The sequence below is a fragment of the Brienomyrus brachyistius genome, chromosome 5 (assembly GCF_023856365.1).
Source record: "Brienomyrus brachyistius isolate T26 chromosome 5, BBRACH_0.4, whole genome shotgun sequence".
Classification (NCBI taxonomy): Eukaryota; Metazoa; Chordata; class Actinopteri; order Osteoglossiformes; family Mormyridae; genus Brienomyrus; species Brienomyrus brachyistius.
In genome coordinates this window covers 4,922,574-4,947,631 of record NC_064537.1, presented here as the reverse complement: position 1 = coordinate 4,947,631, position 25,058 = coordinate 4,922,574, and the positions used below count along the sequence as shown (strand labels likewise).

Here is a 25,058-nt window from a genome sequence, read left to right as displayed (position 1 = left end):
ACCCCATTTTAATCATGGTTTTCTCTGCCGCAATTATGTTCCCCGTTAAAATCGAAGGTCTTTTATTTTCGGGGACACGGAGAGCCGTGTAATGTAGGCTTCACAGGAAGGTGTTCGATTTGGGTTTTCCGTTGGTTGTCTGCTTGGTTGCGCGCCGGCGCCTGTCCCCCTGTGACACCCGGAGCTGATTACTCACCCGCTGGCTGCCAAGGTCGCTGGAAGCGTTAAACCTCCTGCATTAACACATCTAGGTGTTATTGCCTAGATGCACATCTAGCGGCACATCCCCTCACCATAGCGATAATGCCACCTCTTACCCTGCTACAGCACAGTATGTAACAGAAAACACTGGGTATTTGTGTTAAGGACGCCTTCTCTATGACATCATACTTGATGCCCGGCAATGGTCCATAACTACTATTAACATTCCCAGAGGGACAGGTGCATTGTGGGACACTATGCCTCTGGTGACACCGTCTGCAGCCATTGTTTCAGGTTCACATTATTTTCTGCGAAACTTTTCTTTGCTAAGAGTTTGGAAAGAATAATAAATATAATTAATGCCTTTAAATATCTGTCACATAATAATGTATATCTGTATAGACAGGGAATTACAGCAGCTCTCACAAATGTCATATAATGGGAGAGGCAGGAGATACATTTTCAGCGGAGGTATTGAAAGCATATATCTTGTAGTTTAGCTTTTCCTCTGACGGCTTATAATGATGCAGATCTGTCCCTCTAGGGCGTAAAATCAATAAACCTGCAGTAGTAGAAATAATTCCTATTTTGATTTCAGTTACTGGCTTGGCAGGGATTCTCGTCCGGAGTGTCGAAGCTGCCCGAAGCGGAACTTCTGTGAGATTAAAGGCAAGTCGGCTGATCGCTGTGCGTCACTCGCGGTTCCGGGGTTCGCGGACCAGGGGTGCCTCATTTGTTTACCAAAAGAAACGGTGTGTGGGGGGGGGGGGGGGGGGGGGGGCACGTTTGCTGGCTGGTTGCCTGGTGTTACAGGAAACAATGGGGATGCCAAACTTCAGGATTTAGTTTGACGTTTGGGATTTAGAAAGGGGGACATTTTCTATATGGATCCCATTAAAAGAATAAGCAAATAAATATGAGCCAGCAGAAGCAGGAGCCCCCCCCCTCCCCCGTGCCCACCCCCCATTCTCATTTCTATCTCGGTTCAGCAGTTTCTGATGCGATTTGAGGGCCCGGCCGTAATTCGCCATGTTCCAGATTTGTCCCACTGAGTAAATTGTGTCCTTCTGCTCCTGCTGGATGTGTGATTATTTGTATTTAGACACACATCTATATGACAAGGATATAGATGGTATTTTACACCCTGGGGGTGGGGGCTTTGGGATTAATATCACCTTCAGGCGACGCAGCTACTGCAAGCCCGTTAATGAAATACGAGCCCAGTTCATTATAAAGTTAATTGGGGTGGTATTCGTGTGATTGTTATGATTTTAACCAATACAGCATCAGTTCGTCTTTGGAATGAAGATTCCAGTCCTGCACGGTGGCCAGAGAGATTCTGAGCCGTTCCTCTTGCAGAACATTGGTCAGGTCACTATGTGATGCCGGTGGAGGGGAAACGTCTTCTGACTCGATCCTCTGAAACACCCCAAAGTGGCTCAATAATATTCAGATCTGGTGGCTGTGCAAGTCACGGGAGATGTTCAGCTTCACTTTCATCAAACCTCTCTGTCACCAGTCTCACTGTGTGTATCGGTGCATTATCATCCTGATACACCACAGCACCTTCAGGGTACAATGTTTGAACCAACAGGTGAACATGGTTCTCCAGAATGCATCAGTAGTCCTTCGCTGTGACGTGCCCATCTAGAACAATCAGTGTACCTAGAGAATGCCATGATACTGCAGCCTAAACCATGACTCATCTACCCGTTTGGGGTTTCTCTACACCATAACTCTACCAGATGTGGGGAAGACTGTGACGGTGGACTCATCAGAGAACAATACATGTTTCGCATTGTCCACAGCCCAATATTTGCACTGCTGGTACCATTGAAACCCATGTTTGGCAGTGTCTCGAGCCACCAAAGGTTTGGCTATAGAGCCCCGACCATGAATGTTGACCCTGTGGAGGTTCCGATGAACGGGTTGATGGGAACAAGAGAGTCAAGGTGTGCGTGTAATTCTACAGTGAGTTAGGCAGCTGCGGTTTAATGTTTATTGGGTACAATCCAGGTTAGTACTTGGAACAACCCTTTCAGACGGCTTCCTCTTGTGTCCACAGTTACTACTGCTGGATGTGATCCATCCTTCACGACTGTACGCCGATATTACCCTGGATACCGTGGCTCTCGGTACAACACAAAGACTTCCTGTCCTGGTCACAGATGCACCAGCGAGACGTGCACCATCAATTTATCCTCTTATGTACTCTGATACATCTCCCTTTGTGTTGTCTGGATTGCAATATTGTATGTACAGCTGTACTATTGCTCTGTTAATTCAACCTTCACACTCGGCTCTTACTGATGCAATGTGCAATCAGTGAGGATTGGCCACCAGGCCGAGCATATTTAGGTTGTGAAACCTCAAACCCTACTTCAGCTAGTGTTTCAGCTGGAAAGATTTCATCATTTAAAATAAGACTAACACTGTTTAATGTGCTTTTTCACATCTAATCATAACTTAACCAATAAAAATAAACTGACCCATATGATAAAATGATTTTCTCTGATATAAGAGAGTGTAGTCTTTGCCCTCATGCCACTCTGTATGTGGAGCGAATTGGCCTCAGTAATGTGTGGATTCACAACGACAGATAAGGAACATGTTATTAATTAATCTTATCAAATCATGACAGCAAAAGGTGCAGTTATGAACAGTTATAGCGAAACCTGAAAATATTTCAATTTGATTTTTTTTTCAGTATCGTTCAGCCCTAAATAGATTTCTGTTCATGTTTATTTTTTGGGAAGAAGAGAGGGTGAAATCTGCCAGTATTGGGGGGACACACCCCTCCCCCGTCTCCCTATTTCCGATGCCCCTGGTGCAACTATAACCCTCTGTCCCGCATAACTCCTCTGCTGATCTATGTCCCTCTGTCCCGCATAACTCCTCTGCTGATCTATGTCCCTCTGTCCCGCATAACTCCTCTGCTGATCTATGTCCCTCTGTCCCGCATAACTCCTCTGCTGATCTATGTCCCTCTGTCCCGCATAACTCCTCTGCTGATCTATGTCCCTCTGTCCCGCATAACTCCTCTGCTGATCTATGTCCCTCTGTCCCGCATAACTCCTCTGCTGATCTATGTCCCTCTGTCTCACATAACTCCTCTGCTGATCTATGTCCCTCTGTCCCGCTTAATTCCTCTGCTGATCTATGTCCCTCTGTCCCGCATAACTCCTCTGCTGATCTATGTCCCTCTGTCCCGCATAACTCCTCTGCTGATCTATGTCCCTCTGTCCCGCATAACTCCTCTGCTGATCTATGTCCCTCTGTCCCGCATAACTCCTCTGCTGATCTATGTCCCTCTGTCCTGCATAACTCCTCTGCTGATCTATGTCCCTCTGTCCCACATAACTCCTCTGCTGATCTATGTCCCTCTGTCCCGCATAACTCCTCTGCTGATCTATGTCCCTCTGTCCTGCATAACTCCTCTGCTGATCTATGTCCCTCTGTCCCACATAACTCCTCTGCTGATCTATGTCCCTCTGTCCCGCGTAACTCCTCTGCTGATCTATGTCCCTCTGTCCCGCGTAACTCCTCTGCTGATCCTGTGTGCGTGGGATAGACTCCCTGTCCCTCCTGAACATAACCAGGATACTCAGTAGGAAGATGAATGGGTGGAGCTGCCCAGTAATCGCAGTGACTCACATCTCACAACTGGATGAGATGGTGCCATATCTTCCGATGTGAGTGTCAGTCCAAAATGGATTGATATCATAATGGTGACACAGTTACTAAATTACTAAATAAATCCAGCTTCCCTTGGCTTTGAACCCTGGCAAACACAATGTTGGAGGTGCATGACCCTGGGACCCTGTGTGGTGCTCCTAAAATCATCATTTACACAGCCTGTAAAATCAATTTTTTTCAACACTGATCTGAGGAATGGATCTGAGCTTAGTCACCTTTACTGGTGTATGGGAGGCATAGGCTAATATGCAGAATGGGGGGGCATAGATATACAATTACTAGAGTGGTTGCACATATCCCAACAGAGCTTGTCTGGGTACTAGATGAAAACATTTTTTCTTCATCGGCACCTGTTTTTCCTGAGTAGAACAGGAAAATTTTGGGATGTTCTGAAGAAAACCCAGCTAGAAACAGAACATGGGATGTATTCCTGACACTGATACTCCGAGCTGAGGTCCCTCACCGAATGGTTTCAACTCCACTGGTCACAGACGAGCAACAAATGGGCTGCGACCTTGTGGCTGAGGTTGGAAACTGGGCTACAAAGCTGGCAGGTCTATAAAAATCCTTCAAACTGGGACTAAGGCTGCAGCAAGTGAAACTCAGTCTGAAGCAGGTAACTGGGAAAAAATACAAAGTAGGACAACAAACGGTCCCTGAGCTGGGCTCACGGCATGTAAGGGGAGAACCAGGCGTGGGCACATGCAGCCAGCACTGTGTTCCTGAACAAGCCACAAACCGGGTTCATTCAGATCACCCCTCGAAACACACAACCTGTCCACCGATGCAAATACACAGCTGGGGACAAAATGAAGAGAGCACGGCGCAATTTTTGTTTCACTCAATTCTAAATTTACGGGTGTGTGTCTGTGAATAATATGTAGCCTGATATGAACTATCTTAGGAGTGCACTGCACACCTACACTTACTGTTTCCCATTCCTTTTGAAGGTCACTTCATGTCATTCATGAGAAACTGTGAGATGAGTTAACAGTCATCTCTGCCATTAGAAAGTCACTTCTGCCCTCTTTGTGGCTGGTTTCTGCTTGTTCTCCTGCTTCACTGTATCCTTCTGTGCTGCTGTCTTAGAAACTTTGAACATGGAAGGATCTTGCTGCCCAGTGTAGCCTTCTGCCAGCAGAACCAGGGTTAAACCAGATTTTAAAAATAAGACACTTCAAAAATATAGTGGTCTCTTCATTTTTTCCAGAGCTGTAAAACCAGCTGCTGTTCTAAAATGATGTCACTCCTGGAAATGCGTCCCTCGGGGGTGACATCACGGCCCATGAGCAGAAATCCTGACCAATCATGCACAACCACAGCATATGCAGGAGGCAGAAGGTAAAGAGGATTTTTAAATAAATTAAGTCCTAGAGGTCATGCCAAGTTGCTGTCCGAAGGAACCACCGTAGCATCCAGTCGCCAGCAGGGGGGGTGACAACGGGTCACAGCCTTCCAGATGTCCCCCATCCTCCCGCTGTCACCCCTGTCTCGCCACTTCCTGGATGGGGGGCTGGCAGGTCATTAGCCTTGGGCCCCTCCTGTCTCAACCATTGTAAGGGTTACGGCAGTATCCTTTACAGGGAGCTGCATGGAAGGTTAAACAGCTAATTATATTAAAAGCATGTAGCAAAAGAGATGCCGAGTGGATTTAACTTTACCTCACACACACACACACACACACACACACACACACACACACACACACACACACACACACACAGACACACACAGAGGTGAAGTTACACCACACACACACACACGCACACACACATATAAACAGGAATAAAGGTACACCACACACACACACACAGAGGTGAAATTACACCACACACGCACACACAAACAAACAGGAATAAAAGCATACACACTCAAGGACTGATATAAAATGTCTTTTACAATTTTGTGCACACACACACACACACACACACACACACGCACTCAGGCACTATTCCATCCCTGTGTGGATGGTCCTGTCCAGCAGACAGCAGGAAGTGATGTCGTGACTCGCCCTGCCGTCCGCTGAGCTACTCCCCCGAGTCTCCTGCTGACTGCCACCGTCTGCCCTGCCACCCCCCCTCACGTGTGTGCCCCCCCCACCACCAAGCTGGCTTCACCCTTATTTGGTCACTGTGAACAGAAGCTGCTAACAATTCTGAAGTTTTCACCATATCTGCACATGTCTGCTGGAGCATTAGTGTGATACGGATCTGTGAGTGACAAATGTACACCTTTATATAGAAAACATACCACTTATAGAACTCCCTCTATCTACATACTCAATATGTATTAGTAGTTGTATAATTTCCTACAGAAATGGGACTATAGCCAGTTCTTCCTGACACTGACCAAAGGGAACAAATCAATCCTCCTCAAATCTGGTTTGTGACTCAAATCAGCTGTCCTTCAAATCAGTTCTGTGACTCAAATCAGCTGTCCTTCAAATCCGGTTTGTGACTCAAATCAGCTGTCCTTCAAATCAGTCCTGTGACTCAAATCAGCTGTCCTTCAAATCAGGCTTGTAACTCAAATCAGCTGTCCTTCAAATCAGGCTTGTGACTCAAATCAGCTGTCCTTCAAATCAGGCTTGTGACTCAAATCAGCTGTCCTTCAAATCAGGCTTGTGACTCAAATAAGCTGTCCTTCAAATCAGGCTTGTAACTCAAATTAGCTGTCCTTCAAATCAGGCTTGTGACTCAAATCAGCTGTCCTTGAAATCGGGTCTGTGACTCAAATTAAGAAATAGCTTTTTTTTCTAATAACCTCTGTCACTCATTCACATCGGTAGGATGGGTCATTCTGGTAGTCCATGGGGGAGGACACTGTTTCATCTCCAGACAGGGTATTTAACCTAACCTGAGAAGTAAGGTGAGTAATCAGTTCAGTGTGTTATGTACGGACAGAGGCGTCTGCTCAATTACACCCAATTACAGCCAAGCTCTCAGAAGCTGTTGAGGGGGGTGGTTTGTGAAGGGAATGACCTGGATGGGCAGTATGGATGCTTTGGGCCGGCAACAGGATAAGCTAAACTCCATCCACCCAGCCGACTAACAGTACCTCTGATACTCCAGGGCAAATCTGCCGCTCACAAACCCAAACAAACGTCTATTTCTGACAGATACATCCTGGAGGATGGCTGGTGGCTGGTATCAGCACAGGAATAGGACACGATCCACACTCCTCTGTTTGCCGTGAGCTCTGGGTCACGAACTGTACGCAGACAGTCACCAGGAAGCCGTCAGAACCATTGGCTTCTTGGCAGGAACACCAACTTGACAGAACGCCTCCTTCGTTTGCGAGAGCAGCTGAGAAAGACCGCTGTGAAATTTCAAAATCTCCGTCATCTCACCCCCGGCGAGCCTCACGGGTCCGAGTGGTGCGGTGAGACCGCAGCGGTCGAGGCAAAGCAGCCACGTTCTGTCAGTTCGGTCACGGACGGCAGGGCAGAGGTCAGACCAGAGTGAGCCATCCACAGCAGTCAGACAGAGCAGAGGACCCTCTTAGCTTAGGGAGGGAATCTACAGCCGGCGTTGTTTCGCAAACATGCGTGTCTCTGTGTGTCTGCGTTCTCCCCACTTTATAATCAAGGCGAAGATTGGCACCGTCCTTAAAACACTGTGAAACAGATTCATGTTACGTGGATGCTGGTACTGTTTACCACCACTCAGTCGGCCCCTGAGGTTTGAGGGCCCCCTGGTGTCCACAAGCATTCACTACACTGAGTGGGAGGGTTAGGGGCCCCAAAGGGACCTCTTCTTTAAGTAGGGCCCCAGAATCAATAAACCCTGCCCTGCATATGGAGCAGAAGCAGCAACCCGGTGAGACGAGGATAACTTATCCACACCTTTTAATCTCACCTGATGGTGAACGTTGGGGGCAGGGGTCATCACTGATTGGACAGCTGAGCCGAATAACAGCCCTGCTGAAGTTTGCTGTGATGACCTTCTGCGAGGATGACATTCTCACGCCGAAACAAACAGGCTGAACCGCGCCTTCCCTCACCAGCTGGGACACAACCCCAAATCCCACCGGGATCTAACTGCTTAGTTCCGCAATAAGGGGAGACAAATTCTGACCAGACCCACTTCTGTGGGATGCCCTGCAGTTCGACCCTGTATGGACCCTCTTGCACCTGCCCTGGCGGTGTGGCCCGCCTCCAGCAGCAACATAAGCCAATCACTGCCTTCCTTTAATCCAATTGCTACATCCAATGTGAGTTCTTCTGTAGGTGTAAGGAACACGGTGAACTGAATCAACGTCATTGCGTAATGGTGCTTAAAATTATTTCTTGGGGCAGATGTGATTGATATTTTGAGCACAGTGAGCAGGTGACTCATTACTTTCCTCACAGTTATTAATAAATACTAAGTTTATACTAAGACATTTCTACAACTTCAGCTGTCCTACTTGCAGGATATGAATTTCATCAATACATGTGTTGGCTTCTCACTGTGATCCATGCACCCGGCTTTCTTTGCGTCCTTCAAATCCTCCCCTACTCCCTTCCGCTTCTTCCTCCTCTCTCCCTCGCTCTCCTTCCCTCCTCTGCACCATTTTATTGCGATGTTCTCTCCATCCCGACTAGAAGTGTCACCCTTTTTCCCTCAATCTCATCTGCGTCGTAATCTATGCTCAAAGGACTCAATCTCCTTCTCTGTTCCTCCTCTCTGCTTCGTTCTTCACTTCCGCCGAATCCCTTGTTCCACCTGCGCCCCCCCCTCCCCCCACCACCCACTCGTCCTTGCGTGGGCTCAGTTGCGCTCTCGGATTTGAAGAGCTCACTTCCCCTCATTTACCATCCCTACCCATCCCCCTCTTCCTTGCTTCCCTTTGTTGTTTTCCTTTGTCTGTGTTGTTTTATAGTCACTGTCATGTACAGACTATACCTGTCAGTCCCATGTGACGCCCACCCGACCCCCCCGTAAATCTTTATGCTTTTGCACGTTTTTTCAATTATTTTCTCGGTTGCAGGAGTGATGCTGTCCTCTTCGTATGGACAAGCCCTGGACAGCTTGAAGCGTTTCTCTCAGTCCAGTCCAGTTTTCATGGCAGATGACAGCTCCCCCTGGTGGACAGAGCCATGCATGATACATTCATTCATTTTCTTAGGAAAACCACAAGCAGGTTTAACAAGGCTGCAAGCTTATTATCCACAAATTCAGCGATTAGTGGGGCCATTACATTAAGCGCTACCTTGATCCTGCCAGCTCACCTACGGCTCACATGCACACAAAGCCCAGTACAGAGTAAATGACACCAAATGACACATCAGAACCAGACAGACTAATGACTGACAGCCGTCAGCGGGGGTGTCTCCCAGATCTGCACATTATCACCCCCCCGTTGATAGCTGCTCAGTGAACTTCTGTGGAGGCTTTGAATAGACAGCATCTCGCTGCCCAGAGTGCAATTCATCAATCGATCAGATTTTATTTGGCAAAGCTGACAAGCAATTTTGTCCCTAAATGGATTACAGTGATTCATGAAAGAATTTTAAAATGATAATCATCCATCCATCCATCCATCCATCCATCCATCCATCCATCCATCCATCCATCCATCCATCCATCCATCCATCCAACCATCTACTGTCCTCTTTTGGTACTTTTCCATTTCACCAGGGACCAAACATTTGGTACTAAAAATTCCATACACTCCTTTTCTATTAATTTTCAGTCAGGTACAAGTACCAACAGTATGGTACCTGGTGCAAAGAAGAAGCATATACTCTATCAATAACACAATGAAAACGAAAAACATAACTTAGGGTTCATTGACTTTGGGTACTGTGCTTGTGATCAGAAGGTTGCCGGCTCAAATCCCTGAGTAGTTTCACTGTAAGACCCCCTAAATAAGATCCTTAACCCCAATTGCTACAGAGTGTGGCAGAACGTACATTTTCGGTTGTACATCTAATAGGATGAAAGGGTCTGCTAAATAAATGTAAAATCCTGGACAGCCCACCAATGCAGGGATGTGCTCCTGTCTCTGCCCGGCGTCAGCAGGTGACCCTCGGCTCTGCTTGCTTGCTCATCACCGCCGCGGCTCCTCGGCAGTCGGCCTCGAAAAGGATCCCACAGCAGTGGATGCTCGCTGTGGTCCAGCAAATCCACACATTAGCTGTTGACTTTTCTGCGCGCATCACAGATGGTGGTGGGCTGATAGCTCCACATAATGACCGTTTCAACGTTTATTTGTTATTTGAACCTTCCAGAAGATTCATGGGAAATCCTCAGGGAGGATTTGTTTGTTTGTTTGGTCACGCTGTGTGGATTGCCGTCTAAGGAACACACTGTCACTGAGATTTTGCTTATACTGTCCACCACACTCTGTGTGACGTCATGCGCTTGTTACACGTGAAATGGGATTTAGACGAATCAAACTGAATGTGCAGCATAGACAGGCTGAAGGTGAGGTCACAGCCCCCGGGGATGGCAATGTGCTGATACCAGGTGAAGCTGCCGACTGGCACAGCCGTCCTCATCAGGCCGTCCGCAGCAGGCCGTCCGCATCAGGCCGTCCGCATCAGGCCGTCCGCAGCAGGCCGTCCTCATCAGGCCGTCCTCATCAGGCCGTCCGCAGCGGGCCGTCCGCAGCAGGCCGTCCGCAGCAGGCCGTCCGCAGCAGGCCGTCCACTGGAGTCACCGGCTCCAGATGCTCCTTGGCCTGATGGGAGCAGACAAACCACAAAGTATCTCCTCTCCGTTAGTGGCAGACAGGGGAGGGTTTGCTGTTTTTGGGACCCCACTTAAAAAGTCACCCCCCCTTATATATGAGTCCTAAAATGAGTGAATGAGTCCTAAAAAATTCTCCTAAATAAAGACATGTTCATTTAATAATTAATGCAGTGACCTTAGGGGCACCACAAAAACGCATGGAGAGAATGATGCCGGTGATGGAGCAGAAACAGCAGTAGACTGGTAGCCAGAAACTGATATCATCCGCCCCCCCCCCCCCCCCACCTCCCAACCTTTATTTACAGTTATCTCTCACTCAGTAATCATCCCATCTTATCCATACACATTATTGTATTTTGACACAATAATGGCTCCTTATCTCTGCTTCCCTCCTCAGGCGAGTAGAGTCACACTCAGCATCACCCCCCCCGCCCCCCCCGTGTATTACTCCCCTTTTTCATTCGCTTGCGTCTCACGTAAATGCTGCGTGACGGGTCTTTTCTCATTCCGCGCCCCCAGCACGCCATCCCTTCAGTCATGTGGAGTTCCTCCTCATGTTTTACCCGCCGACGGGCCCCCGGTCCCTACGTGCGGCTCTTCAGGGAGCTGTAGCGAGAAATTGAGGAGAGACTGTTGCATTCGAAAGCAAATGTCTTCATTAAGAAAACAAAACGATATTAAAAAGAATCTGTCATGGGTATCTAAACTACAGCCCAAAATATTTTCCTGGGGTGAAGTCGCAGGACGGTGTGTGTGTCTGGGTTATGTATGGGTTATATTTGTTTGTTGATAACATCCTGTTAATTTAACGTTGTGGGGACCATTTTTTTTTTCGGCCCCCACAAGGGGAAACTCAATTTTATAAAAATCTGTGTCTGCAATCAAAATACTAAAACTGCCAAAAGCCTTGTATTTTGCTTGGTTGCTAATGGTTAAAGTTAGGGCTGGGTGGGGGTTAAGGTCGTCATGTTGGGATTAGAGTTAGGCCCATAGAAATGAGTCTGTGTGTGTGTGTAGGACATCAAGACAAAGGCTGCAATGTAAACATGTTACTGGTCAGGCTCAGCACTGGACTGCTCCCAAACAGACTTAGCTAATCGACCCCAGATAGGGGAATGCACAGCTCCAGCACTGCACTACTCCCCAAAAGAGACTCAAAAATTTCCCAGTCAAAAATGATTGCAGCATCTCACACTGTCAGCGGCTACACACCCGCCCTCCCCGGACTTGTGTTGCAGGCACATCCCCGTGTCTGTTACCCTGGCTGGCTGGCTCAGTGGGCACCCTCACCCAGATGGGGTGACTGTGGCATGGCACCCCACTATACCATAATCCATAAATTCATAGGTGCGTGACCCTGAGGCGAGTGTGAGAGTCTTTCTGGCATCAGTGCCAGGCACTGGTCGTTTAAATGTAAGCAGGCAGGTCTAAAAATAACCAAGGCAGACCATGAGGGGCGGGCGGTGGGCTGGATCCCAGAGGTCGCACCCTTCAGAAATTCATAAGAGATGAAATTACGTCTCTCTCTCGAATTTAATGAAGCAGATACATAACTTCACATGAAAAGCGGTAGGTAGGTAAAACTCTCCAATATGCCTGACATACATGACAATATGCCTGCTCTTCATGCCTGACAGTGTATGTCTGCTGAGAGGGACCTTCACTACCCGAGAAAATGGCGGCTAAACAAGTTTCTTTCTCAGCCTGGCGGCTTGTAGCTCCTGCTCACATCAGGCAGCCTGATGATAACGGTCCTGCTTAATATGCCCATCAGAGGTAACTGGAGATAATGAGGCAGCCAGTGGAATGAGGCGACGGGCACTGGATGCAAAAAGGAGGGTCACCAAGACAGAATACATCAAAATCTCATCTTCATCTGTCAGTCTGACCCACTGTTAGCAATCAGTGTGTGTGTGTGTGTGTAAACCTGGGCACTCCAGGCGAGCACAACGTCCAGGTGGCCAGGTGTAACACCAGAGTCACATGACCATGGCACACACAACACCCGTGCCATGGAGGAGGCTGGCAGTGTCACCTTGATGCAGTGAACCCAATGGACTGGATCACTGCCATGCTCCAGGGTAGTTTGCTGGATTGTACCACTGAGAGTCTATGCGGGGGTGCCCCAATGTCAGTGTGTTGTGAAATTATCATTGGCAGCAATTAAGTGGAAAAAGTCATAATCCTGATTCAGAGCCTCTGAACTTCTCAGAAAAAAAGGGTGTGTGGGAGGGAAGCCATTGAGTCTGTGGGTGGCAGTGTAAGCAGATTACCCTGGTTATGACTCCCCAGCTACCCCTATCCTATGCCTGTCATTCTCCCTTATCTGCCAAAGAAATGCTTTCATTTTTATACATTCACACAAAGCCATTCACAGACCTCACAGCTTTATCCTGTCTATGCTGAAACTGTAAACCGCCAACCACAACCTGAGCTCCTTAACCACTTCGCCACCTGGTGGTCCCCTTAGACATCGCTTACCATGAGGATTCTGTCGGAATATAGGTCTTCTTTTATAAACAATAAATATAGCATTTCTCCAGGTACACCAGATTCTTTCAGGTTCTCTTTCAAGTTTTGTGGGTTGGGGGGGAAACCTCAATCGCTTGCAGTTTGCTGATCAAGAGGCTGGGGCGGCACCCCCTGCTGGTGGGAGGAGAGGCAGGCGGTCACGATTCAACTGCTTGCTCCTCAATACCTAACCCCATAAAAAGAAATAAGCAAAGAGAAATGGAGGCTTGCTGAGCTATTCCAGCAGGTTATCTTATTGTCAGCATCCATGCCACCTGCAGTTCAGACTAGCTAATCCATCTGAAGCTAAACAGGTTTGGGCCTGGCTAGAGACCAGCTATTAAAGCTGGGCAGCTGCTGGACGAGGTGTTAGTGTGGCCAGCAGGGGAGCCCATCCTGTGGTCTGTGTGGATCCCAATGCCCCAGTGCAGTGACGGGGACACTGTGGCCAGCAGGGGAGCCCATCCTGTGGTCTGTGTGGATCCCAATGCCCCAGTGCAGTGACGGGGACACTGTGGCCAGCAGGGGAGCCCATCCTGTGGTCTGTGTGGATCCCAATGCCCCAGTGCAGTGACGGGGACACTGTGGCCAGCAGGGGAGCCCATCCTGTGGTCTGTGTGGATCCCAATGCCCCAGTGCAGTGACGGGGACACTGTGGCCAAGAGGGGAGCCCATCCTGTGGTCTGTGTGGATCCCAATGCCCCAGTGCAGTGACGGGGACACTGTGGCCAAGAGGGGAGCCCTTCCTGTGGTCTGTGTGGATCCCAATGCCCCAGTGCAGTGACGGGGACACTGTGGCCAGCAGGGGAGCCCATCCTGTGGTCTGTGTGGATCCCAATGCCCCAGTGCAGTGACGGGGACACTGTGGCCAGCAGGAGAGCCCATCTTGTGGTCTGTGTGGATCCCAATGCCCCAGTGCAGTGACAGGGACACTGTGGCCAGCAGGGGAGCCCATCCTGTGGTCTGTGTGGATTCCAATGCCCCAGTGCAGTGACAGGGACACTGTGGCCAGCAGGGGAGCCCATCCTGTGGTCTGTGTGGATCCCAATGCCCCAGTGCAGTGACAGGGACACTGTGGCCAGCAGGGGAGCCCATCCTGTGGTCTGTGTGGATCCCAATGCCCCAGTGCAGTGACAGGGACACTGTGGCCAGCAGGGGAGCCCATCCTGTGGTCTGTGTGGATCCCAATGCCCCAGTGCCCCAGTGCAGTGACGGGGACACTGTGGCCAGCAGGGGAGCCCGTCCTGTGGTCCGTGTGGATCCCAATGCCCCAGTGCAGTGACGGGGACACTGTGGCCAGCAGGGGAGCCCATCCTGTGGTCTGTGTGGATCCCAATGCCCCAGTGCAGTGACGGGGACACTGTGGCCAGCAGGGGAGCCCATCCTGTGTTCTGTGTGGATTCCAGTGCCCCAGTGCAGTGATGTGGCCAGCAGGGGAGCCCTTCCTGTGGTCTGTGTGGATCCCAATGCCCCAGTGCAGTAACGGGGACACTGTGGCCAGCAGGGGAGCCCATCCTGTGGTCTGTGTGGATCCCAATGCCCCAGTGCAGTGACGGGGACACTGTGGCCAGCAGGGGAGCCCATCCTGTGGTCTGTGTGGATCCCAATGCCCCAGTGCAGTGACGGGGACACTGTGGCCAGCAGGGGAGCCCATCCTGTGTTCTGTGTGGATTCCAGTGCCCCAGTGCAGTGACGTGGCCAGCAGGGGAGCCCTTCCTGTGGTCTCTATGGATCCCAATGCCCCAGTGCAGTGACAGGGACACTGTGCTATAAAAATGGTGCTGCCCTTCGGATGAGACATAAAACCTGACACTCTGAGGTAATTAAAGATCCCTGGGCATCTTTCGATAGGGTTGCAGTGACACCCTTTTGTCCCGGCTGAAATGACGCACTGTGGCCCTGTCACATCTGGCTTCCTAACCATCTCCTGTACCTAACTGGTACGATTCTCTCCTGCCCCTTCACCACCATAGCTACTGTGTGGTGAGCATCATCTAGTGGGGGCTACACAGAGGTGGTGGTGGTTGAAGTGGCTCCTCAGTGGGTGTCTTGAAAAGCGTTATATAAATGTACCATTAAGTCATGCATTCACCACCTGGGGCAGGCTGACCTGGAGGAAATTAGACTGGGGGAGGGAAGGGGAGCAACGCAGACACACAGCTTGAGGCAGGATTCAAACTCACCACCCAGGAGGGGGGAACTAGCAGTCTGGCCACCTGCCACCAGTAACACGCAATAGGGGCAAGGCAGGTTTTAAGTAGAGATGCAGGCCAATAGCTCCGATTTTCTCAGTCTGGACCCACCTGTAGTGATTTAATTATCAGGTGAGGGATTCACCATCACACACGTCAGAGCCCTCGGAGCTCCATCTACTGAGTTTTATTTTCATGCTGATTTTCAGCAAAGTCACACCAGGACTGGAGTTCCTGACGTAGTCGGCCAGAGCTCAAACAACACGTTCATTCCGCATTCAGAACTTTTATTTGGGTTCTCGTTCATGCGGCACTGGCTCGCTCGGGCGAGTGACAGTCAATGTCAGCAACGTCGGACAAGATCACAAAAAAGCAAACGGCTACCTTCTTAAAATTAAACCTGCGTACAAAACAGCACCATAATCTGAAAGGAAATGTCTGCATATGAATCTCACCGTGCACAGGAAGGAGGTGTCCGTCTGTCGTTGTTTTAAAGCCCATATGCACATATTTCTGCGAGAATGTTCTTATCAAGTAAAAAACAAAGATATGTTTCACAATTGTGGCCGCTCATTCATTTCATGATTTCATAAATGTTATAAAGTCAAGCTTCTTCCCAGTGCTAATGACACCCCCCCAGGATAAATCAGGGTACAGGCCTAAATACTCCATGACATCATCAGCGTTAAACACCATGCCGAGTACAATCTTTGCACAAGTACACACTTAATAACCGAGCAAACTTTGGTTTGACTGCGATCATAAAAATCATGCTACGTTTTACAGACACCGCAGGAAGGACACCGTAGGAATTCCTACAGACAGCAGTTCAATCCATCCATCCATCCATCCATCATCTTCCGCTTAATCCGAAGTCGGGTCGCGGGGGCAGCAGTCTCAGCAGGGAGGCCCAGACTTCCCTCTCCCCGGCCACTTCATCCAGCTCCTCTGGGGGGATCCCGAGGCGTTCCCAGGCCAGCCGGGAGACATAGTCTCTCCAGCATGTCCTGGGTCTTCCCCGGGGTCTCCTCCCAGTGGGACATGCCCGGAACACCTCACCAGGGAGGCATCCTGACCAGATGCCTGAGCCACCACATCTGGCTCCTCTCAATGTGGAGGAGCAGCGGCTCTACTCTGAGTCCCTCCCGAATGACTGAGCTCCTCACCCTATCTCTAAGGGAGAGCCCAGCCACCCTGTGGAGGAAACTCATTTCAGCCGCTTGTACCCGCGATCTCGTTCTTTCGGTCACTACCCATAGCTCATGACCATAACTGAGGGTAGGAACGTAGATCGACTGGTAAATCGAGAGCTTCGCCTTTTGGCTCAGCTCTCTCTTCACCATGACAGACCGATGCAGCGCCCACATGACTGCTGACGCCGCACTGATCCGCCTGTCGATCTCCCGCTCCAACCTTCCCTCACTCGTGAACAATGCTGTTCAAACCTCCATAGCAAAAAGAGATTAAGAAATACACCTACATTCAATTATATGAGCACACTTACTCTTATCTATTACCTCATAATATTGCAACAAGCCACGTTAATATAATACACATTTCTCAAGTCAACTTGGAGCTCCAACACATGACTTTAAATGGGGAGGTATATGTGGAAGAAAGAGGATAAAGGAACATTTGTGAAGGTATATCAACACACCTTGCGAAATGTCCCGTACCATTGAGAGCTGAGGTAGGGTCCACCACAGGGTCAGGAAGCCCAGGGAAGCACAGGGCACAAGGCAGGGTGCACCCAGGACTCCCGTCCACTAGAGGGCGCAAATATTGAGAATAAATATCTGGAGTTGCATTGATAAGAGCTTTGCATTCATGATCATGCACCTCAGACGATTGTCTGAGCGGCTCCCTCTGCTGGTAAAACATATATTAGCAGTCTGGAGAGAGTTTTGATTACTGGCCTGAGAATCTGGAGGATATTTCCCTGCCGTGTTTATTCCTGAGAGGAGGCAGCTTCCCTCCCGGACCTGAGATTGAGCTTGTCGAACTCGTCTGTGATCTCACGCAGGCTTTTCCCCTTGGTCTCGGGCAGCATGGCAGCCACATACAGCGAGGATAGCAGGCAGATGGTACCGAAGGGGACGAAGCAAAACGAGCCCAATCCGCTCACCAGGAAGGGGAAGATCATGCTCACCAGGAACAGGTTGAGCCACATGAGGGCGCCGGAGATCATGTAGGCCGACGGCCGGGCCGTCTGGCCGAAGACCTCAGCGGGCAAGATCATAGTCACCCCTGCCGGACCCATGCCAAAGCTGAGGATGTAGGCAAAGACGCAGGCCATGCTCAAGTAGGGCATCCCGGGCACAGTGCCCTGGAGCGTCAGGGCTAGGGTGAAGACAGCAGCCCAGCCGGCCATGAAGGCGTAGCCTCCCACCAGCAGGGGGCGCCGTCCCAGCCTCTCGATCAGCAGGCTGCTAGCAATCGAGGAGAGCAGCTCACAAGCGCCCGTGCCGATGGTCGCGTATTGGATGCGGCTGTTGGCCACACCCACCTCCTGGAACACGTAGAAGGCGTAGAAGTAGATGCAGTCGTTGCCGCAAAGCTGTATGGCGCTGCTGGTGGTCATGACGGAGAACAGCTGTCGGCGCAGGCCGCGGTGCGAGAGCAGCTCGCAGGGCCGCAGGGCCCTCGCCTCCTCCCCGGCCATCGCCTGCTCCTGCAGCATCTCCTCCAGCTCGCTGTCCTGGACGGGCCTCCCACGGAGCCGCCGCAAGGCCAGCACACAGGCTTCGCGGTCGCCGCGGTCGATCAGCAAGTACCGCGGGCTTTCGGGGAACCAGGGCAGCGTCAGCAGCTGCAGCAGACCAGGGACGGCATTGCTGGCCAAAAGGTACGACCACTGGGGCTCAGAGCCCAGCACGTCAGTGAGACCCACCACCTGGCCCAGAACCACGCCCAGTGCAGTGAAGACAGCCGAGGACAGCGACACAACCCCGCGCAGCCTCATGGGGGCGCTCTCACTGAAGTACATGGGCTGCACGCTCATGCTGACGCCCGAGTTGACGCCCACCAGGAAACGAGCCAGGATGAGCATCTCGAAGGAGCCAGCAGCCTGACAGCTGAGCACCAGGGCGGCGCTGGCGAGTAGGAAGATATTGTTTGCCAGCAGGGCCCGCTTCCTGCCCAGGAATACGGCCATGGGACCCCCTGCAAGGGCCCCTGTCAGGCCGCCGAGTGAGAATGCGGACACCACCAGGGTCCACACGAGCGTCACCTGGTAGAAGTCAAGCTGCACATCCCAGCGTTCCCGGCACGTCTCATTGATGAACCTCTGGATGAACGCCGTGGGTGCGTTGATGATGGCGATGTTGTAGCCATACTGCAGGGTACCGCCGATCGCAGCTGAGCAAACCATCAGGACCAGAGTCCTGGTGTGACCCTTCTCCTCCTCCTCGACCATGATGGCTTGTGGCTTATGCAGCACACGTTAAGTGGATCTATTCATCTAGCTTCCAGCATGACTCATCTGTTTAGCCATCGGACTGCAGTAGGTACTTTACAGCGTAGTTTTATTCCGTCTGATTAGTCCGTACAGATGTCCAGAAAATGAGAAACTGCAGGGTGAAGGGCACCAAAAACTGCAGATACCGTCTGAATTTAGCAGCAACATCATACATATAAATACAGAACGAAAATAAGTTTTTGCTTCACTGTGTCATATTGACATGCCCCCCTCCCCCCATGTTGTCGTAAGATCAAAAATGATCATGAATCAAGCGGTCAAGATGCTACCTAACCGGCATCTTTAATGCATGAAGAGCCCTGCCGCTTTATATAGTGAGACTTCATATTATCCACAGAAATAAATCAAACGCTTCCTTTAGCAGCATACTTAGCGAGGTGGTCACCTGAGGTGTAGAGAGAAATCGGCGACTTTTCTGTTTTTCTCCCACCCTCAGGACGCAGACCCCGGAACACCTGCCCCACCGTGTGACAGCAAAGGGCGGCGTGCCATTGCGTCATCGCCGACGCGACGTTCCCCTTGCGTCATCAATCCGCGACATTAAGGGAGGCCTCTAACATAATCGGCCAAAATGTAAGTTTGCCGTGCAATCTGCGAAAATCCCTACTCAAAGTGCGGTTTAATTGCAAAACATGGGAAAAACTGTGCGTTTTATGAAACGGTGACTTGGCATACATCGATATCACTTTAAATGGTTTCGCCGATCGGGTTGCTTTCCGCGGAAAATTTGAAGCACCTAGCTTGTGCAGAACGATTGGAAAATAGGATTACGCACAATTAAAAGATATGATTTCAAGCAAATTCAAATACACATTCGCGGCCGCCGTGTTACCTAAGGCGCATAGGTCACCTGCGCCAGCTTTGGACACAAGCTACAAATGTGATATAGCATACATTATAAAGCTTGTTGGTGTATATAGGACACGTAGCCTAACCTACTTCGTAGTCTAAGTAACTGCGTATATGGTGTTGCTCCTGTGTCCTAACAGTATGTGTATGGTATATTGAGCAATGCAACGAGTATTTACAAAATAAAAGTTTTTCACAATAGCAGTTGCGTGATGTATTTGCATGAAATGCTGCTGTGTTTGGGTTTCTAAACTAAAGTTTTAAAAGCTTGATGCACATAAACTCATTCATGTACTCAAACATAACCTAGATGACGGATGCTCGATGGGATGGGTGAAGGGGCTGGGGGGTGTTTCACAGTCGCATTACTTGTGGCCAAAGGCTTCATATGCATCTTGCATCCGTTTCAGGGCGCCTTCCCCCACAAAGAGGAAGGATCGCTCCGAGGACAAGGCGAAAGATCGGGGAAAGGACAAGACGGGCACCAAGGAGGGTGCGGACAAAGAGAGAAGCCGGGAGAAGGGCCGCAAGCGCCGCAGCGCCTCTACGGGCAGCAGCAGGTATGGCAGCAGCGAGAAGGTCGCTCTTCTTTAAGTGCCCCGTATTCAGCTTGAGTAACATTTTAAATTATTATTCCCAGCAACGCAATACAGGTACAGGACAGTGTAATATAAAAATTTACGTGCTTGTGAGTCCAGTTTTAAATGTCTACACCGAGCAGTACTAAGTGGCATATATTTGACGGAGTGTGTCACTGGAATGCTTAAATTAATTTGCTTAATACAGAATTTCCTTGGACATGTTTTTGCCTTCATGGTATCGTGATTTTTGCTTAGTCTGGCCCAAATCAGAAGGAAATTTAGGGGGAAAAATCACTGTTTCTGATCCTTCAGACAAAGAGTGAAAATGTATTTACTTAACAGGCACGGAAATCCTGAAATCACTGCATCACATTTGGCTCTTGTTTAACTCAACATGATTCCAAGCTGTCATGTATCTACGTTCCTAAGAAGGTCTGGTAGGGTTGGGTTGGCTGAGGAGCTTCTCCGGGAGCTTGAACGTGCATTAGCAGGTGAACCCCTTCTGGACCTTTCAATGCCTTTTTTTTGTTATTGCAGTGATCGTGATGAATGGCATTAATTTCATTTAGGGATTAGTGTGATTACCGTGGTTTGTTGTAGTTAGTGTCATTTGGGAATCATTGTGATTATTAGTATGCTCGTCTGCAGATAGTCTCTGAGTAATTTAAAGCGCAAGGCTTTTGATAAGAGTGGTCTGCGTGCAAGGACAGCGTTTGTGTTATAATTAGCGCAGCACCGTCTGCCTCCAGAAGAGGGCGTTTGCAGCACCAGATGGGGATCTGCCAACCAGGAAACTAAGAAGGGGGGGGTACCCACACCTCCCATGACTGCATGCTCATGAAGGTCTGCACCTCTGAAGCAAGCAGTGATTTTTCCCACTTGTTTTCTACACGAATCCTTGGCAACAGAGCCGGTTGACTTTTTCTGGAGACACCTGCAGGGTCTCATTAGTGGCAAAGTTACCATGGAAACTTTCACACCTGTTTTTACGTGGGATCTCAGAACCAGTTGTACTTTACAGTGGTAGGTGGAGACCGAGGTTCCAGTGTGAGGGAAAGGACTGAGGGTGTGTTACATGGAGAACCCTGAAGCAGTGGAGATGGAAGTCTCCAAAACCAACCCCCTCCCCCCACCAGCAGAGGAGAGGGCAGGCTGACCGCAGAGTAGCGGCCCAGACCATCTGTGAGTGCGGCGTGTGTCTTTGTCGCAGAGGACAGCATCCACCTGTCAGGGCAGCACGATGCGAGACGCCCATTTACTGCCGTTATTTTTAGTGCTCGTCGTCGCAGCTTGAAAATGTCCGCTTTTGTGGACACCCCCGTTTTCTTCTGAATGGACTTTCCCGTTGCGAACCGGTCCCCCACTGTCAGTGCACTTGAAACGTTCCGCTCGGTCAAGATTTAACCAAGACACTGCAACAGGGTAGCTTCCCCCCCCGCCCCCCCCCAGTTTTGCTTATCTGTCTGAGAAGGTTTAATAGGTCAGATTTTTCTTGCGTAACTCCAGCTCTGAGCATTGTGGGAGACATACGTGCCTTGTGGCGTTAAGGAGCTGGATATATGTTGCAAAATAAGATATTTTTAAGGAATGCTGGCAACTAGCAGGTAGCCTTCTAGTTAAGGATCTGGTTTAGTTTCTGGTGTGTAGTTCAGGTCCTTCAGCTACTGATTGGGCAGCTCCCAGAACCTCAGACTCAAGCCCAGGCAGAGCATTTCCAGTCGCTGCCACCAGGGGGCGTGGGAGGGCAGGACCCTGAGTGACGGCTCTGGCTGTCCCATGTCCTCCTCAGGTCCCGCTCCAGTTCTAGCTCCAGCAGCAGCTCGGGCTCCAGCTCGGGCTCCTCCAGTGGCTCCAGCTCCTCCTCGGCATCCAGCCGTTCCGGTTCCTCCAGCTCCCGCTCCTCCAGCTCCTCCAGCTCCTCGGGGTCACCCAGCCCCAGCCGACATCGCCACGACAACCGCCGCCGCTCTCGGTCCAAGTATGTGTTGAATTGGTTCGGGGGCTGACATATTAGGAGAGGAGCAGTACAGCGCCGTGGTAACCTGGCGAGGCTCGCTTCAGATGCACAGCGCCCTCTGCCTGTGTGGTGGTGGTAGTTTGGGATTATAGGGACCCCCTGCTGGGGGTCCCCTGAGGTTTTAATTGCTCACATACAAATGTAAAAAAAAGTATGGCCAGATTTCTATGAAATTGGGGGGGGGATAAGATATTTTGGTGTCATTACATGATGACTGATGGGAAAGAACTGGATTGGCTCTCTCTGTGGGAAGAGTTGTACTGGATTGACACTTTCATCCACGCCATCATCCAGGTCCAAGTCCCTGAAGAAGGACGACAAGGAGCGCCGGAGGAGAAGCCCCAGCCCCAGGCCCACCAAGGTGCATCTGGGCCGCCTCACCAGGAACGTCATCAAGGTGCGGGACAGCCTCCCAGCAAACGTGCCACCGGACCAGCCAAGTGTGGCTCACAGTCATTGGCCGACTGGACTGTCCGTCACTGGGGAACCCGGCGTCTGATCTGGGAGGGAAAATAAAGGGAGGGGGGGCGTGGCAGAGAGTTGTGTCTTAAGTCACATCTGGAGACTGCTAGATTAGCAGATTAGCATTCCCCACGTATGACTTAATAAATACATTAAGGTCCTGGGGTCTCCCTTAGTCAAGCTACAGGCAAAGCCAGGCGCACCCTCCCGCGCGAGCCGGGTTCTATGTTCCCCGCGAGCCGGGTTCTATGTTCCCCGCGAGCCGGGTTCTATGTTCCCCGCGAGCCGGGTTCTATGTTCCCCGCGAGCCGGGTTCTATGCTCCCCGCGAGCCGGGTTCTATGCTCCCCGCGGTGAGAGGAGGCCCGGGGCGCACAGGCCGGAATGCACTCCTTCCGGGTTGAGCACCTGCAGGGCTCCTCCCTCGTCACCATGGTGATGAGGAAGCCCCAGGACAACGGGTGGGGCTGATTGGGCTGTGGAGCAATATGAAGTGGAACCGCACAGACGATTCGAGCGGGGGGGGGGGGGCTTAAAGGGGAACAGAAGGTAGAACAGTGCAAGGCCACACAGACGCTGATTACTGAGCGCAAACGGGCTCTGAAATCCACCATCCTGACATGAGGACCGTCGCACGCCTCATAGGAGATGTTTTGCTATTGCAGGAGCACATCCAGGAGATCTTCTCCACCTACGGGAAGATCAAGATGATCGACATGCCTGTTGACAGGCTGCACCCGCACCTGTCCAAGGGCTACGCCTACGTGGAGTTTGAGACGGCGGATGAGGCAGAGAAGGCCTTGAAACACATGGACGGGGGTAGGCGGGGCTTGAGGGGTGCTGCCGTGGTCGTCTGTGGTCGTTTATGGACCTTAACTAGCTTAATGAGCTTAGGCAGGTCAGGACTTATCAGAACTAGTGCTGAGTGACCAGGATGTTTGTGCGGAGACCCTGTCCATACGTCATCTCCCCTCTTCCAAACCAAAGTGAATCGGGCTACGAGAAGATCCTGGTGAGAAGAAGTGTTCCCTGCGTTTTGCTGGGCCTCAGAGGTGGAAAGTTCATGTCCAGAAAGTACAAACCCAGACCCAGATTTTGTTTAACTTCTGGACCTGAACTTCCCACCTCTGTTGGGCCTGTCGCTGATCCACGCATATGTTTGTTTGCCCCCAGGTCAGATCGATGGGCAGGAGATCACAGCCACTGCTGTCCTGGCTCCCAGGGTGCGCCCCGTTCCCCGGCGGCTAACTCCCCCACGCAGAATGCCCCCGCCTCCCCCCATGTGGCGCAGGACCCCACCGCGCATGAGGAGAAGGTCGGTTGCATACCTTTCCTGCAGCTCTGTGCTGAAATTCTATGCCTAAATGACTTTCTTAAAAACATATCAGGGCACATGGGACTTGAACCAACAATGATAATGTTGGGGGCCCAGCCCTTTACCTACTAAGCTGCTTGGGTTTGGATCTTATAGCCTCTTAATTTCACTCTACACTGTGTGAATCATATGAACAACTTCCTGGGATTTGAACCAATATCATCTTGGTGCCAAGTCTATCCATCATGAGCCACTGTAGTTAAATTTGTCTGTCTCTTCAGCGGTGTGTTAGACACAGTGTCCTCTCCCTCCCTCGCCAGGTCCCGGTCCCCACGTCGACGCTCGCCAGTGCGTCGCCGTTCGCGGTCCCGCTCTCCCGCCCGTCGGCGCCACCGCTCGCGCTCCAGCTCCAACTCTTCACGGTAGAGCTCCCGCCAACGTGATCCTCCACCACATGCCTCTCGCCTACCCCGCACCCCCTTCCCCCACCTCCCTGTTCTGCTGTCCCCCCCCCACATCACGTGCCCCGCCTCTCCGCAGCAAAGAGCGGAAGAAGCGTAAGCCCTGGTCTGACACGCGGCACGGATCGTCTCCGGGAAGCTCAAAGGAAGACGGGCTCCTTCGGTGAAAGTCGCTATAACGGACAGCTTTGTAGGTTTGCTTGTTTGTCTTTATTTTTTGGTCCTTAATTTTAGTCACATTTTTTTTGGACCGATCCCTCATTCATTGTACATATAAAGGTGGGCGGAGACATGTAAAATGAAAGGAAAAAAAAAGTTTTAGTTAAACTGCGTTGCTTTTGGTCCTGAAATAAACTTGCTGAACCTTGCATGCGGATTCTGTGCTTTATTGCAGGACGTCTGCCGCACTGATTTTGCATTTTGTGACACAAACCTTTTTTTCCCCCCAATGTAACACTCAAGTTTGAATGATCTGTCGTCAGTTTCAAGCCATGAATATCTGCTCAGCATAAGTGGCAGTACTTTAAAAAAAAATTAAAACTTTAAAGTACTTTAAAAAATTAACACATTACAATATACCTGTTATAGTGCTTCTGCAAATTTATGGCAAATTTCTTTT

General features: G+C 50.5%; 2 protein-coding genes across 4 annotated transcripts; one reads left to right on the top strand and one right to left on the bottom strand.

Moving 5' to 3' along the window:
• Positions 1-9,453: 9,453 nt before the first annotated feature.
• LOC125742245 (solute carrier family 2, facilitated glucose transporter member 11-like) lies at positions 9,454-19,132 on the bottom strand. 2 transcript variants are annotated; one of them, XM_049014085.1, is made up of 3 exons: positions 16,954-19,132; positions 11,051-11,180; positions 9,454-10,563 (listed from the first exon to the last, which is right to left on the bottom strand). In XM_049014085.1, exon 1 carries the CDS (start codon positions 18,690-18,692, stop codon positions 17,226-17,228), a length of 1,467 nt encoding a protein of 488 aa, XP_048870042.1. In that variant the 5' UTR covers positions 18,693-19,132; the 3' UTR covers positions 9,454-10,563; positions 11,051-11,180; positions 16,954-17,225. The 2 variants fall into 2 exon arrangements, with proteins under 2 accessions (XP_048870042.1, XP_048870041.1); XM_049014084.1 differs by lacking the exon at positions 11,051-11,180 and having other exon boundaries at positions 16,935-19,132.
• Positions 19,133-19,220: 88 nt separating this feature from the next.
• LOC125742247 (RNA-binding protein with serine-rich domain 1-like) lies at positions 19,221-24,807 on the top strand. Of its 2 annotated transcripts, XM_049014089.1 has the most exons (8): positions 19,221-19,328; positions 20,015-20,164; positions 21,975-22,163; positions 22,497-22,599; positions 23,329-23,482; positions 23,837-23,978; positions 24,299-24,400; positions 24,519-24,807. In XM_049014089.1, coding segments are annotated over exons 1-8 (930 nt in total). In that variant the 5' UTR covers positions 19,221-19,326; the 3' UTR covers positions 24,607-24,807. The 2 variants fall into 2 exon arrangements, with proteins under 2 accessions (XP_048870046.1, XP_048870047.1); XM_049014090.1 differs by lacking the exon at positions 24,519-24,807 and having other exon boundaries at positions 24,299-24,490.
• Positions 24,808-25,058: the final 251 nt, after the last annotated feature.

What these genes read in the sequence shown, in the direction of transcription:
- LOC125742245 (XM_049014084.1), bottom strand. Translation starts at nt 18,692, where the DNA reads ATGGTCGAGGAGGAGGAGAAGGGTCACACCAGGACTCTGGTCCTGATG.
- LOC125742247 (XM_049014089.1), top strand. An exon ending in CGCCGCCGCTCTCGGTCCAA is followed by an intron (nt 22,164 to 22,496) that starts GTATGTGTTGAA and finishes GCCATCATCCAG; the next exon opens with GTCCAAGTCCCTGAAGAAGG. An exon ending in CTTGAAACACATGGACGGGG is followed by an intron (nt 23,483 to 23,836) that starts GTAGGCGGGGCT and finishes GTTTGCCCCCAG; the next exon opens with GTCAGATCGATGGGCAGGAG.